The sequence below is a fragment of the Arvicola amphibius genome, chromosome 3, assembly GCF_903992535.2.
Source record: "Arvicola amphibius chromosome 3, mArvAmp1.2, whole genome shotgun sequence".
Taxonomy (NCBI): domain Eukaryota; kingdom Metazoa; phylum Chordata; class Mammalia; order Rodentia; family Cricetidae; genus Arvicola; species Arvicola amphibius.
Window position 1 is genome coordinate 73,059,871 of NC_052049.1, and position 12,521 is coordinate 73,072,391.

The following is a 12,521-nucleotide window of genomic DNA, read 5'->3' on the forward strand; positions in this document are numbered from 1 at the left end:
ATTACAAATAATGCTGCTATAAACATAGTTGAACAAATGCTTTTGTAATATGATTGGGCATCTCTTGGGTAAATTCCCAACAGTGGGATTGCTGGGTCCTGGGGTAGTTTGATCCCGAATTTCCTGAGAAACCTCCACACTGCTTTCCAAAGCTGTTGCACAAGTTTGCATTCCCACCAGCAATGGATGAGTGTACCCCTTACTCCACATCCTCTCCAGCAAAGGCTATCATTGGTGTTTTTGATTTTAGCCATTCTGACAGGTTATTGTCATGTTTTCTATCTCAGGAATTCCTGCCCATATTGACACACATTCTGCATTTGAGGATGAGATTATATCTCTCAGTTTGGGGTCAGAGGTAAGTGCTGAAGCATTTTTTTTCTTTCCTTTTGTTTTTAAATCAGCTTTTAGCCTATTTTACCTTGCACAGTGCCTTGTTTTCCCATGTGGGAATATCCATTCTAATTAAAATGAATTAAAATTTCTAAAAGGAAAGAACTTTGTTAGCACGTTAGTTCCTAAATGACCACCCCTCACTTCTTTTCTTTTTAAGTTGTCATCAGATGCCAGGAAAGTCTATAATTTATTGATACATTTCAAATTAGCAGTTGGGTGAAATACAGATAGATTTTCTCTGGTATTGTTTGGCCAATTTTTGACCTGCCTTTGTTTCATTGTCACCTGATGGCAAACGATAGTCACTGTATGAAGTAGGATAATGAGATAATGCCAGAACTGAAATACAAATACATAAACTACTCATTTATTTATTTATTTAGCTTTGTTGTTTTAGATGTAATCTTTTTGGCTTTGATCTCCTTATGTAGACCAGACTGGCCTGGAACTCACAAAGATCCACATGCCTCTGCCTCCTGAGTGCTAGGATTAAAAGCATGTGCCACTGCACCCGGCCACATGGTAGACCTTTATACTTGGGTAACTTGAGTCAGGCCTTTCAGAAATGTTAGCAGAGGATAGTTTCTGCCCCACCAGGTAAAGGAAAGGCCCATGTTTATTTATTCAGTTCTTGATTTCTCTTGCACTTTGCTTGAGCTGCTATACATGCAGAACCATGCTTTAATATGGTGAATATAAGCCCCTCAATGAATGAGGGATCAGACCCCGACTACTCTGATAGCCAGACCTAGCCCCTTGAGGCATGTGGCCCAGGCCCTGTCGCTCAAGACTACTCTTACAGTTTTAATGGCCATTTCTGTCTGGGGATGCAGGTGGCTAAGCTCTACCCTACAGAAAAGAAAAAAAAAACCTGCAATCAGGCAACAAAATTCCATTAATTCATGAGTTTGCCCCCAAGATCAGGCCAGAGAATTACAGCAATTCCTGAACTTGCCTCAAGATCAGGCCGCCCTGGAGAGGTCTTCCTCCCCCTAAAAATCCTATATAAGGCCAATGTCCTGTTCATTTCTTTGCTGCTTTTCTTCCAAGCAGAGACAAACACCCTCTTGTGTCTTTCCCAAAAATTATTTTGTTAAGTTAGTTTGGTGGTATGACATTGGTATACCCTGTCTTCCTACTGCCAGAAGACCTTTCCTCTCAGAGATGTAACACTTATAGTATATACAAGTTTCAAATGGACTTTCAGACAGAAATAAAAAAAAAATAAATCCAAAATAATTTTTGAAATATGAGAGCATCTGACTAGGGGTTATTCAAAATCTGATATCTCTCCTGAAGGCAAGTACTATTTGCATCTCACCCTTCTTCCCTCCTCCCCTCTTCCTCCTTTTGTCCTTTCCACCTATATCTGTACAGTTCCCATCTCTATAGCTTAAATACTTGGGCTTCTTAACCTTTGCTGTATTCTTCTGATCATCTTATTGCTGTGATTAAAAAACCAATATGATTTATTTGCTATTGTAAACCATCTTATCACTTACATATGTAGATTTTTGTATAGAAGGTTTTAGAAATAATGAGCATGGGAGAAAAAACAGTTCTTTTTCTATGTTGCCAATTATTACTTGTAGTTTTAGAAGATCAGTGAGTAACATTTCTTCCCAAAGCTGAGAAATTAAAAAAAGAAAAAGACCAGTGAGATCAGCATGTCTTCAGCTCCCCATTGAGAAAAATGATGGCAAACTTTATTGTAGGTCTATGGCCATTTCACACTTCACCACTGAGTTATGGAAATACATTGTTCTTATTCGCACTGCCTGCTTAGAGGAAAAGGCTGGCCCTGTAACATTAGATCAGAAGGAGCATGTTAGATTATACATAATGGTTGGTTCTGAAAAAGACTGAAGAAAGAGCAGGGACAAGTGAGCTAGCTTTGTTGCTGTCCTGGGAAACTGTAAGAAAGAAGGTATGTCAAAGGTAGGAGTTTGCTTCTTTTCTCCTGGAGAAATTTGCCTCCCTCCCAAGGAAATATGAAATTAAACACTGGAAGTGCTTAATTAAATGATGTAAGAGAGAGGAATCTTGTGTTTTTTCGAACTGAAATCTTGTTGATCAGTATTTCCATTTCTTCTCTCTGGAGATGTGCTTTTCATCTGCTGGTGGAATGATTAATTTTTTTGTTAAAACTTTCTATGTAAAAGCTAGGAAGGATATGAGTTATAGGCACAGATTTTACCTTAAAAGATAGTTTGAGGGAAAGTAAATTTTTGAGATTTTGAACATTTCAAAATTAACATTTCAGATTATCCTATTTAAAGTAGGGTTCTAAATCTGAACTTTTATTTTACTTATCAAGTGGGGTTATTAAAATTATTTTCCTGACCAAAAGATTATGGTAAGGATAAAATGAGTTAATCTGGTTAAAATAGTTTTCAAACTTGGAGCCTTCCATTTAGGTAAAGACTCATCACGGCTTGTCCACTAGGGTCTTTGCTTGAAACCTTCTTTTTTTTTTTTTTTGTCTGAAAAGGAAGTCCTTATACCCATGACCTGGGTGCAGGTTTTCTTACCCTTGGCACAGCAGGCATCCACAGTTGTTTTAAGAAATTTCCTATAATTTCTTGTAGTGTACCATTGGAAACCTGTCTGCTTGTGGCAGCCTTTCTCCCTTCCTTCCTTCCTTCCTTCCTTCCTTCCTTCCTTCCTTCCTTCCTTCCTTCCTTTTAAACTTTAATTAATTATTTTTTTTTTTTAAAAACTGTCTTTTCTCATTTTACATACCTATCCCAGTTACTACTTTTTCCCCTCCTCCTGCTTCCTCCATCTTCCCCCCACCCCATCCCTATCAGACTGGGTAAGGATTCCCATGGTGAATCAACTAAGTCTGACATGTAGCTTTGAGGCAGGACCAAGGCCCTCCTCCCATATTTAGGTTGAACAAGGTATCCTGGCAAAAAGAGTGGGCTCCAAAAAACCAGTTGAAGCACTAGGGATAAATCTTGGTCCCACAGCCAAAGCTAGTGGCCCCACAGACTGCCCAATCCAAACAATTGTCACCCATATTCAGAGAACCTAGTTTGTTCCTATATAGGTTCCCCTACTATCAGTTCAGAGTCCGTGAGCTCCCTCTAGCTCAGGTCAGCTGTTTCTCTTGGTATCCCCATTATGGTGTTGACCCCTTTGCTCATATTATTGCTCCTCCTTCTCTTTGACTCATCTCCTTTTTCTTCTTCCAGCAGTTGCTGGTTGAAGGTTCTATAATTCAGGTATTTATCAATCTGATTACAGATTACAGTGGAAGGCCAGTTCAGGCACCATCTCCACTATTACTTAGGGTCTTGGCTGGGGTCATCCTTGTGGATTCCTAGGAATTTGCCTGGTGCCAGGTTTCATGCTAACCCCATAATGGCTCCCACAATCAAGATCTCTTTTTCATTGCTCTCCCTCTCTGTCCTTCCCCAGTCTCCACCATCCTATTCCCTCCTGTTTTCCTCCTCCCCCCTCCCCTTCTCCCCTCCCTTCCCCTTTTGCCCTTCCTTGTTGACTCCCCCACTACAAACACCCTGCACTCTCCCCATATTCTCAGGAGTACTTTTCTATTTCCCCTCCCAGGGGGATCTATGTATGTCTTTCTTAGGGTTCTCCTTGTTACCCAGCTTCTCTGGGGTTGTGGACTACAGACTGGTTATCCTTTGCTTTACATCTAATATCCACTCATGAGTGAGTATATAAAATGTTTATTTTTCTGGGTCTGGGTTACCTCATTCAGAATTTTTTTTTTCTAGTTCTATGCATTTGCATGCAAATTTCATTGTTTTTCACCGTTGCATTTTATATGCAAATTTTATTGTTTTTTACCACTGAGTAGTATTCCTTGTGTAAATGTACCACATTTTCTTTATCTGTTCTGTTGACTTACATCTCGGATGTTTTTAGGTTTTTAGGCTCCTGTGAGCACGGTTGAGCAAATATCCTTGTGGTATGGGTGTGCATCTTTTGGGTATATGCCCAAGAGTGGTATTGCTGCATCTTGAGGTACATTGATTACAAATTTTCTGAGAAACTGCTGTACTGATTTTCAAAATTGCTGTACAAGTTTGTGCTTCCACCAGCAATGAAGGAGTGTTCTGCTTGCTTACTCCACATCCTCTCCAGCATAAACTATTATTGGTGTTTTTGATCTTAGCCATTCTGACTGGTGTAACATGGTATCTCAGAGTCATTTCTATTTACATTTCCCTGTTAAGTATGTTGAGCAATTCCTTAAGTGTCTTTTGGCCATATGAGATTCTTCTGTGGAGAAGTCTCTGTTCAGATCTGTACCCCATTTTTATTGGAGTATTTGGTATTTTAATGTTTAGTTTTTTGTGTTCTTTGTGTATTTTGGAGATCAGTCCTCTATCCAATGTGGAGTTGGTTAAGATCTTTTTCCATTCAAAATGGTAGCCATTTTGTCTTATTGACTGTGTCCTTTGCCTTATAGAAGCTTCTCTGTTTCAGGTTGTTCCATTTATTGATTGTTGGTCTCTGAGTGTGTGCTATTGGTGTTATATTTAGGAAGTGGTCTCCTGTGCCCATGCATCGAAGTTTACTTCCCACTATCTTTTCTATCAGGCTCAGTGCCGATCATTTTGTTGGGGTGTGTGATCCTTTTGGACTTGAGGTTTGTGCATGGAGATAGATATGGATCTATTTGCCTTCTACATGCTGACATCTAGTTATGCCAGCACCATTTGTTGAAGGTGCTTTCTTTTTTCATTATAAAATTTTAGCTTCTTTGTCAAAAATCAGATGTCCATAGATGTATGGATTAATACCTAGGTCTTCGATTCAATTCCATTGGTCCACATGTCTGTTTTGACATGTTTCAAAATGTTGACAGTTTCAAAAAGCTTGTTTCATTACTATAGCTCTATAATAGAGCTTGAACTAAGATTGTTGATGCCTCCAGAAGTTTGTTTCTTGTACAGGATTGTTTTGGCTATCCTGAGTTTTTTGTTTTTTTATATGAAGTTGAGTGCTGGGTTTTTTTTTTTTTTTTTTAGGTCTGTGAAGGATCGTGTTGAGATTTTGATGGGGATTTTATTGAATCTGTAGATTGCTTTTTCTGATGTCTTCTTCAGTTTCTTTCTTCAAAGACTTAAAGTTTTTTTCATACTAGTCTCCTACTTCTTTGATTAGTGTCTCCCCAAGATATTTTATGTTGTTTGTGGCTATTTATTGTAAAGGGTGATGTTTCTCTGATTTCTTGTTCTGCCCTTTTATCATTTGTGTATAGGAGGGCTACTGATTTTTTTGAGTTGATCTTGCATCCTGCTACATTACTGAAGGTGTTTATTAGTTGTAGAAGTTCCCTCATAGAAGTTTTGGGGTTACTTATATGAACTGTCATATCCTCGGCAAACAGTGAAAGTTTGACTTCTTCCTTTCCAGTTTTTAACCCCTTGCTCTAGCTAGAACTTTGAGTAGTGTATTGCACAGATAGGGAAAGAGTGGACAGCCTCTTCTTGTTTCAGATTTTAGTAGAATCGTTTTGAGATCCTCTCCATTTGATTTGATGATGGATGTCAGGTTGCTATATAATGTCTTTATTATATTTTGGTATTTTTCTTGTATCCCTGACCTCTCCAAATCATTTATCATGAAGGGGTTTTAGATTTTGTCTAAGGCTTTTCAGCATCTAATGAGCTAATCATGTTTTTGTTTTCTTTCAGTTTATTTATATGGTGGAATACACTCATAGATTTTCATATGTTGAACCATCCCTGCATCTCTGGGATGAAGCCAACTTGATCATGGTGGATGATTTTTTGATGTGTTCTTGGATTTGGTTTGCTAATATTTTATTGAGTATTTACCTTTCTTGGTTGGGTATCAGGGTTACTGTAGCCTCGTAAAAAGAGTTTGACAATGTTCCTTCTGTTTCTATTGTGTGAAACAATTTGAGTAGTACAGATATTATTAAGTTCTTTGAATTTCTTGTAGAATTTTGCTCTGAAGTCATCTAGCTCTGGACTGTTTCTGGTTGGGAGGCTTTTGATGACTGCTTCTATTTTCTTAAAGGTTACAGGTCTATTTAAATTGTTTATCTGGTCTTGATTTAATTTTTGTATGTGGTACCTATCCAGAATATTGTCCATTGCTTCTAGATTTTCTAATTTTGTGGAGTACAGGTTTTTGAAGTATGACCTAATGAGTCTTTGGATTTAACAGTGTCTTTGCTATGGCCCCCATTTTATTGCTGATTTTGTTAATTTAGATATTCTCTTTCTGCCTTTTGGTTAGCTTGGATGAGTGTTTGTCTGTCTTTTTGATTTTCTCAAAGAACCAGCCCTTTGTTTCATTGATTCTTTGTATTGCTTTCTTTCTTCATATTTTAGTGATCTCAGCCTTCAATTTGATTATTTCTTGTTGCCTATTCCTGCTGGGTGAGTCTGCTTTGTTTTGTTCTAGAGCTTTCAAGTGTGCTGTTAAGTCGTTAGTGTGAGATTTCTTCATTTTCTTTATGTAGGCACTTGGTGATATGAACTTTCCTCTTAGCACTGCTTTCATAGTGTTCCATAGGCTTTGGTGTGTTGTACATTAATTTTCATTGAATACTAGGAAGTCTTTAATTGATTCAGTTGACCATTGTTCGATTTCCATGAGTACATTCTACAATTAGTGTTGTTGTTGAAATCTAACATTAATGCAATGGTGATCTGATAAGATACAGGGGGGAGGGTACTCCAACTTTTTTGTATCTGTTGAGGTTTGCTTTGTTACTGAGTATGTGGTCAGTTTTAGAGAAGGTTCCATGAGGTACTGAGAAAAAGGTATATTATTTTGTATTTGGGCGAAATGTTTTATAGATGTCTGTTAACGTCCATTTGTATCATGTCTCTTATTTCTTTGTTTAGTTTCGTCTAGCAGTCCTGTCCGTTGGTGAGAGTGGGGTGTTGAAGTCTCCTACTATTAGTGTGTTGGTTTGATGTGTGATTTAAGCTTTAGTAATGTTTCTTTTATATATGTGGGTGTTCTTGTATTTGGGGCATAGATGTTCAGAATTGAGACTTCATCTTATTGGATTTTTCCTGTGTTGAGTATGACGTGCACTTCTCTATCTCTTTTCATTGATTTTAGTTTGAAGTCTGTTTTTTAGATATTAGAATAGCTACACCCTCTTGTTTCTTAGATCCATTTGATTGGAAAATCTTTTACCAACCCTTGAAGTAATGTCTGTCTTTAAGGTTTAGGTGTGTTTCTTGTATGCAGCAGAAGCATGGATCCTATTTTCATATCCATTCTGTTAACCCATCTCTTTTTATAAGTGAATTGAAATTGAATCCATTGATATTAAGAGATACTAATGACGAGTGATTGTTAATTCCTGTTATATTTCGGTGATAGTGTGTATAGGTTTCACTTCTTTGGAGTTTGCTGGTATGAAGTTTGAGAGTATCAGTTTCCTGTGTTTTTGTAGGAATAGCTAACTTCCTTGGGTTGGAGTTTTCCTTCTAATATGTTCTGTAATGCTGGATTTGTGGATAGGTATTGTATAAATCTATTTTTGTCATGGTATATCCTGTTTCGTCCAACTGTGGTGATTGAAAGCTTTCTAGGTATAGTAGTCTGGGCTTGCATCCATGGTTTTAGTGTCTGCATTACATCTGTCTAGGACCTTCTGGCTTCATAGTTTTCATTGAGAAGTTGGGTATAATTCTGATAGGTCTTTAGCCTTTTTCTTTTGCTGGCATGGGGGGGCTGCTTCCAGATTTCTGGGGCTTTTGTGGGGGTTGGGGGTGAGGCACAGGATGTGCCTTTTGGAACAGACTCCTTTTCGAGCCACTGAAGAGCAGATTCTTGTTTATTGGCAAAACTGTCACCATTGAGTTGGTATCAGATTCTAAGTTGCACAAGTGACCTGTATTGTGAAGAAAGAATGGGATGGCACATTATTGAACCTGCTTCTCAGAACAATCATGAAAGTGCTTCATTTCCTAAAATGTAGTGTATAGCTGCCTATATACTTTACCCCAAATCTCTCCAGCATAAGTTGTCATCAGTGTTTTTGATCTTGGCCATTCTTACAGGTGTAAGATGGAATCTCAGAGTTGTTTTGATTTGCATTTCTCTGATGACAAAGGATGTCGAACATTTCCTTAAGTGTCTTTCAGCCATTTTAGAATCCTCTGTTGAGAGTTCTCTGTTTAGGTTTGTACTCCAGTTTTTATTGGATTATTTTTTCTTTTGATGACCAACTTCTTGAGTTCTTTGTATGTTTTGGTGATCAGACCTCTGATATGGGGCTAGTAAAGATCTTTTCTCATTCTGTATGGGGAATGCAAGCTGGTACAGCCCTTTGGATGTCAGTGTGGCGATTTCTCAGAAAATTAGGAAACAACCTTCCTCAAGACCCAGTAATACCACTTTTGGATATATATCCAAAGGATGCTCAATTGTACCACAAGAGCATGTGTTCAACTATGTTCATAGTAGCATTATTTGTCATAGTCAGGATTTAGAAAGATCCTAAATGTCCCTTGACCAAAGAATGGATAAGAAAAATGTGGTACATTTACACAATGGAGTACTACACAGCAGAAAAAAATGACATCTTGAATTTTGCAGGAAAATGGATGGAGCTAGAAAACATTTTGAGTGAAGTAACCCAGATACAGAAAGAGAGTTATCACATGTATTCACTCATAAGTGGATTTTAAACATAAAGCAAAGAAAACCAGCCCACAAATCACAATCCCAGAGAACTTAGACAACAATGAGGACACTGAGCGAGACATACATAAATCTAGTCTACATGGGAAGTAGAAAAAGACAAGATCTCCTGAGTAAATTGGGAGCATGGGGACCTTGGGAGAGGGTTGAAGGGGAGGGGAGAGGCAGGGAGGGGAGCAGATATGACTGCTATATATAGTATAGTATGTAGCTGCCTATTGAATAATGTATAGTGCCTTTATCAGCTTACTGTATCATTGAAAGAAATTTTTCAGCTACTTCATTGTTTTAGTTTTTTAATGTCATTGTTTTGGTTTTTGCTGTTTTTTTTTTTTCTTCCCACCTAAAATCCAAGAGCCTATATAATATTAGTTTCTCTCCTTTCTTGAGAAATTCCTATGGTAGCTTTTAATTCTTAAATGTTTTATCCCAAGTTGTTCCTATCATGTTTTTCCTCATTTTACTCTAAGCCTTAATTTTATCATTATCCTTAGAGTTTTTTTTTTTGTTTGTTTGTTTTTGTTTTTCGAGACAGGGTTTCTCTGTGGCTTTGGAGCCTGTCCTGGAACTAGCTCTTGTAGACCAGGCTGGTCTTGAACTCACAGAGATCCGCCTGCCTCTGCCTCTGCCTCCCAGCTCCGCCTGCCTCTGCCTCCCGAGTGCTGGGATTAAAGGCGTGCGCCACCACTGCCCAGCTCCTTAGAGTATTTTTAAAAGTCTCGTAGTATTTCTAAAAAATAAGTCTGAAAAATGTTGTCAGATATGTCTGTTCACACATTAATCCTAACACTCTTGAGACTAAAAGAAGTAAATTGCCATGAATCTGTGGCCAACGTGGCTTATAGAGTGAAACTTTGTTAAAGAACCAAATCCAACACAAAGCAAAACAAAACTTGAAATAGTAGTATATATTTTATAGAGAACTAATATAGTCTTGACTTTTTTGTCTGAGATATTTGTATTGCTTTTACAGTTAAATTGAAGTCACCTTAAGTGCTTTTGTACCTCAGAAAAGTACCTCATATATGTACACATACATATTTTAATATGTATTCATGTGAGCATACTTAAAAGTTGTTGGGTCCATAGAGGACAGGCCTTTGCACCCCTACTTGAACTGTTTTTCACTCTTGTGGTTGGTTGTTCTGAAAACAAAAGCAAAAAACAATAATAACAAAACAATCTGTGATTTTCATCAATGTTTCTAAAGATGTTTACCCCTATGATGATGAGCTTCTTGTTTTTGCTGGCTTGGCCTCTCCTGCTGAGGGCTATATATACTGTGTGAGAAAGTGGAATAAAGGCTTGTCTGCAGAACTTGAAGTTGTGTGTTAATCCCAACGTCCCTCGTGCTGGTGTGGCAAAATGGAGGTTCCACCACAAGAGTGCAAAACAGATCAAGTGGGGGTGCCAAAGCCTGTCCTCTAGGGACCCAACAAAAGTAAGTAAGAAAAGCACAATTACACTAAGTTTGTATCTCAGGTAACATGATGTTTCCTGAAGGTTAGTTCATGCTCTATTGCTTAAGGTCTAACTTAGTGAGCTACCAACAAGGGGTAAGATGCCTCAGGACATGTGAGAATAATAGACACACTGCATAATTGCTTAATGTTTCATTTAAGTGTTTTAAGTAACTGCAGCCTGTCTTTTGTGGTTAGGTGTGTTTTAAGCAATGCCCTTACCATAAATTTCCTTGTGATAATGAGCTAGGAATAGTGGGCAGATAATCAGTTCAGCAAAAACCATAGGTACTTGGTCATCTAAGGATGACAATAAACATTTTATTATAAATTAAAATTTGACCAGGACATAACTTGAAAAATGAAACTAAAAATTATGGAGATGGTTGTTTTTTCCCCTCTTAACAATATTTAATTTATGTAATAATTATTATTTTTTATTTTAATTGTTTTTATTGAGCTATATATTTTTTCTTCAGCAATGGAGGAGTGTTCCCTTTACCCCACATTCTCTCCAACATAAACTGTTGTCAGTGTTTTTGATCTTGGCCATTCTTACAGGTCTAAAATGGAATCTCAGGGTTGTTTTGATTTGCATTTTTCTGATGGTTAAGGATGTTGAACATTTCCTTGAGTCTCTTTCAGCCATTTTAGATTAATCATTTGCGAGTTCTCTGTTTAGGTTTGTACCCCTTTTTTTATTGGATTATTTTTTCTTTGGATGACCAATTTTTGAGTTCTTTGTATATTTGCAAGGTCAACCCTCTGTCCGAAATAGGGATGGTGAAGATCTTTTCCCATTCTGTATGCTGCTGTTTTGTCTTGTTGACCATGTCCTTTGCTTTACAGAAGATTCTCAGTTTCAGGAGGTCCCATTTACTAATTGTTTCTCTCAGTGTCTATGCTACAGGAGTTAAATATTTAAGGACTGGTCTCCTGTGTTCAAGTGTACTTCCCACTTTCTCTTCTATAAGGTTCAGTTTGATAGTTTTATGTTGAGGTGTTTGATCCATTTGGACTTGAGTTTTGTGCATTGCAATAAAGATGGATCTGTTTTCATTCTCCTACATGTTGATATCCAGTTATGCCAGCATCATTTGTTGAATATGCTTTCTTATTTCCATTTTATATTTTTAACTTCTTTCTCAAAAATCAGGTGTTCGTAGTGTGTGGATTGATATCTGGGTCTTCGATTCAGTTCTATTGGTCCCCTTTACTCTGAGGAGATATATCTGTCTTTGAGGTTGAGGCATGTTTATTGTATGTAGCAGAAGGATGGATTCTGTTTTTGTATCCAATCTGTTAGCCTGTGTCTTTTTGTAGGTGAGTTGAGTCCATTTATATTAAGGGATATTAATGACCAATGATTGCTAGTTCCTTTCATATTAGTTTTCATTGCTAGTGATGTTGTGTGTGTTTTTCCCTTCTTTGGTATTTGCTGCTGTGGGATCACCTATTTTCTATGTTTTTCTGGGTGTACCTAACTTCCTTGGGTTGGAGTTTTCCTTCTAGTGCTTTGTGTAGGACTGGGTTTGTGACTAGGTATTGGCTAAATCTGGTTCTTGTTTTGTCCGTTTATTGTGATTGAAAGTTTTGCTGGGTATGGAAGTCTGGGATGGCATTTGTGTTCTCTTAATGTCTGCATAATGCTTGACCAGTACCTTCTGGTTTCTGTTGTTTCCATTGAGAAGTCAGATGTAATTCTGAAAGGCCTGATTTTATGTTATTTTGCCTTTTTCCTTTGCAGCTCTTAATAGTCTTCCTTTATTCTGTATGTTTTTTTTATTATAAGGTGGTGTGGGAACTTAATTTATTGGTGCTGTCTGTGTGGTGTTCTGTAAGCTTCTTGTACCTTCATTTGCATATCTTTCTTTAGGTTGGGAAAGTTTTCTTCTATGATTTTTTTGAATATATTTTCTATGCTTTTGAGTTGGACGACTTCTATCCCTATTATTCTTAGGTTTGGACTTTTATGGTGTCCCTTTTTTC

At 37.5% G+C, this 12,521-nt stretch overlaps 1 protein-coding gene and 1 pseudogene across 4 annotated transcripts in view; both read left to right on the forward strand.

Moving 5' to 3' along the window:
* Positions 1 to 12,521, forward strand: part of Alkbh8 (alkB homolog 8, tRNA methyltransferase) — a 70,471-nt gene that overhangs the window by 20,879 nt on the left and 37,071 nt on the right. For all 4 annotated transcript variants that reach the window (XM_038324025.2, XM_038324026.2, XM_038324023.2 and 1 more), the window contains exon 7: positions 288 to 358. In XM_038324025.2, the coding sequence (XP_038179953.1) occupies positions 288 to 358 (71 nt within the window). The remainder of the gene's footprint in view (positions 1 to 287; positions 359 to 12,521) is intronic.
* On the forward strand, positions 8,145 to 8,264 carry LOC119810922 (annotated as a pseudogene).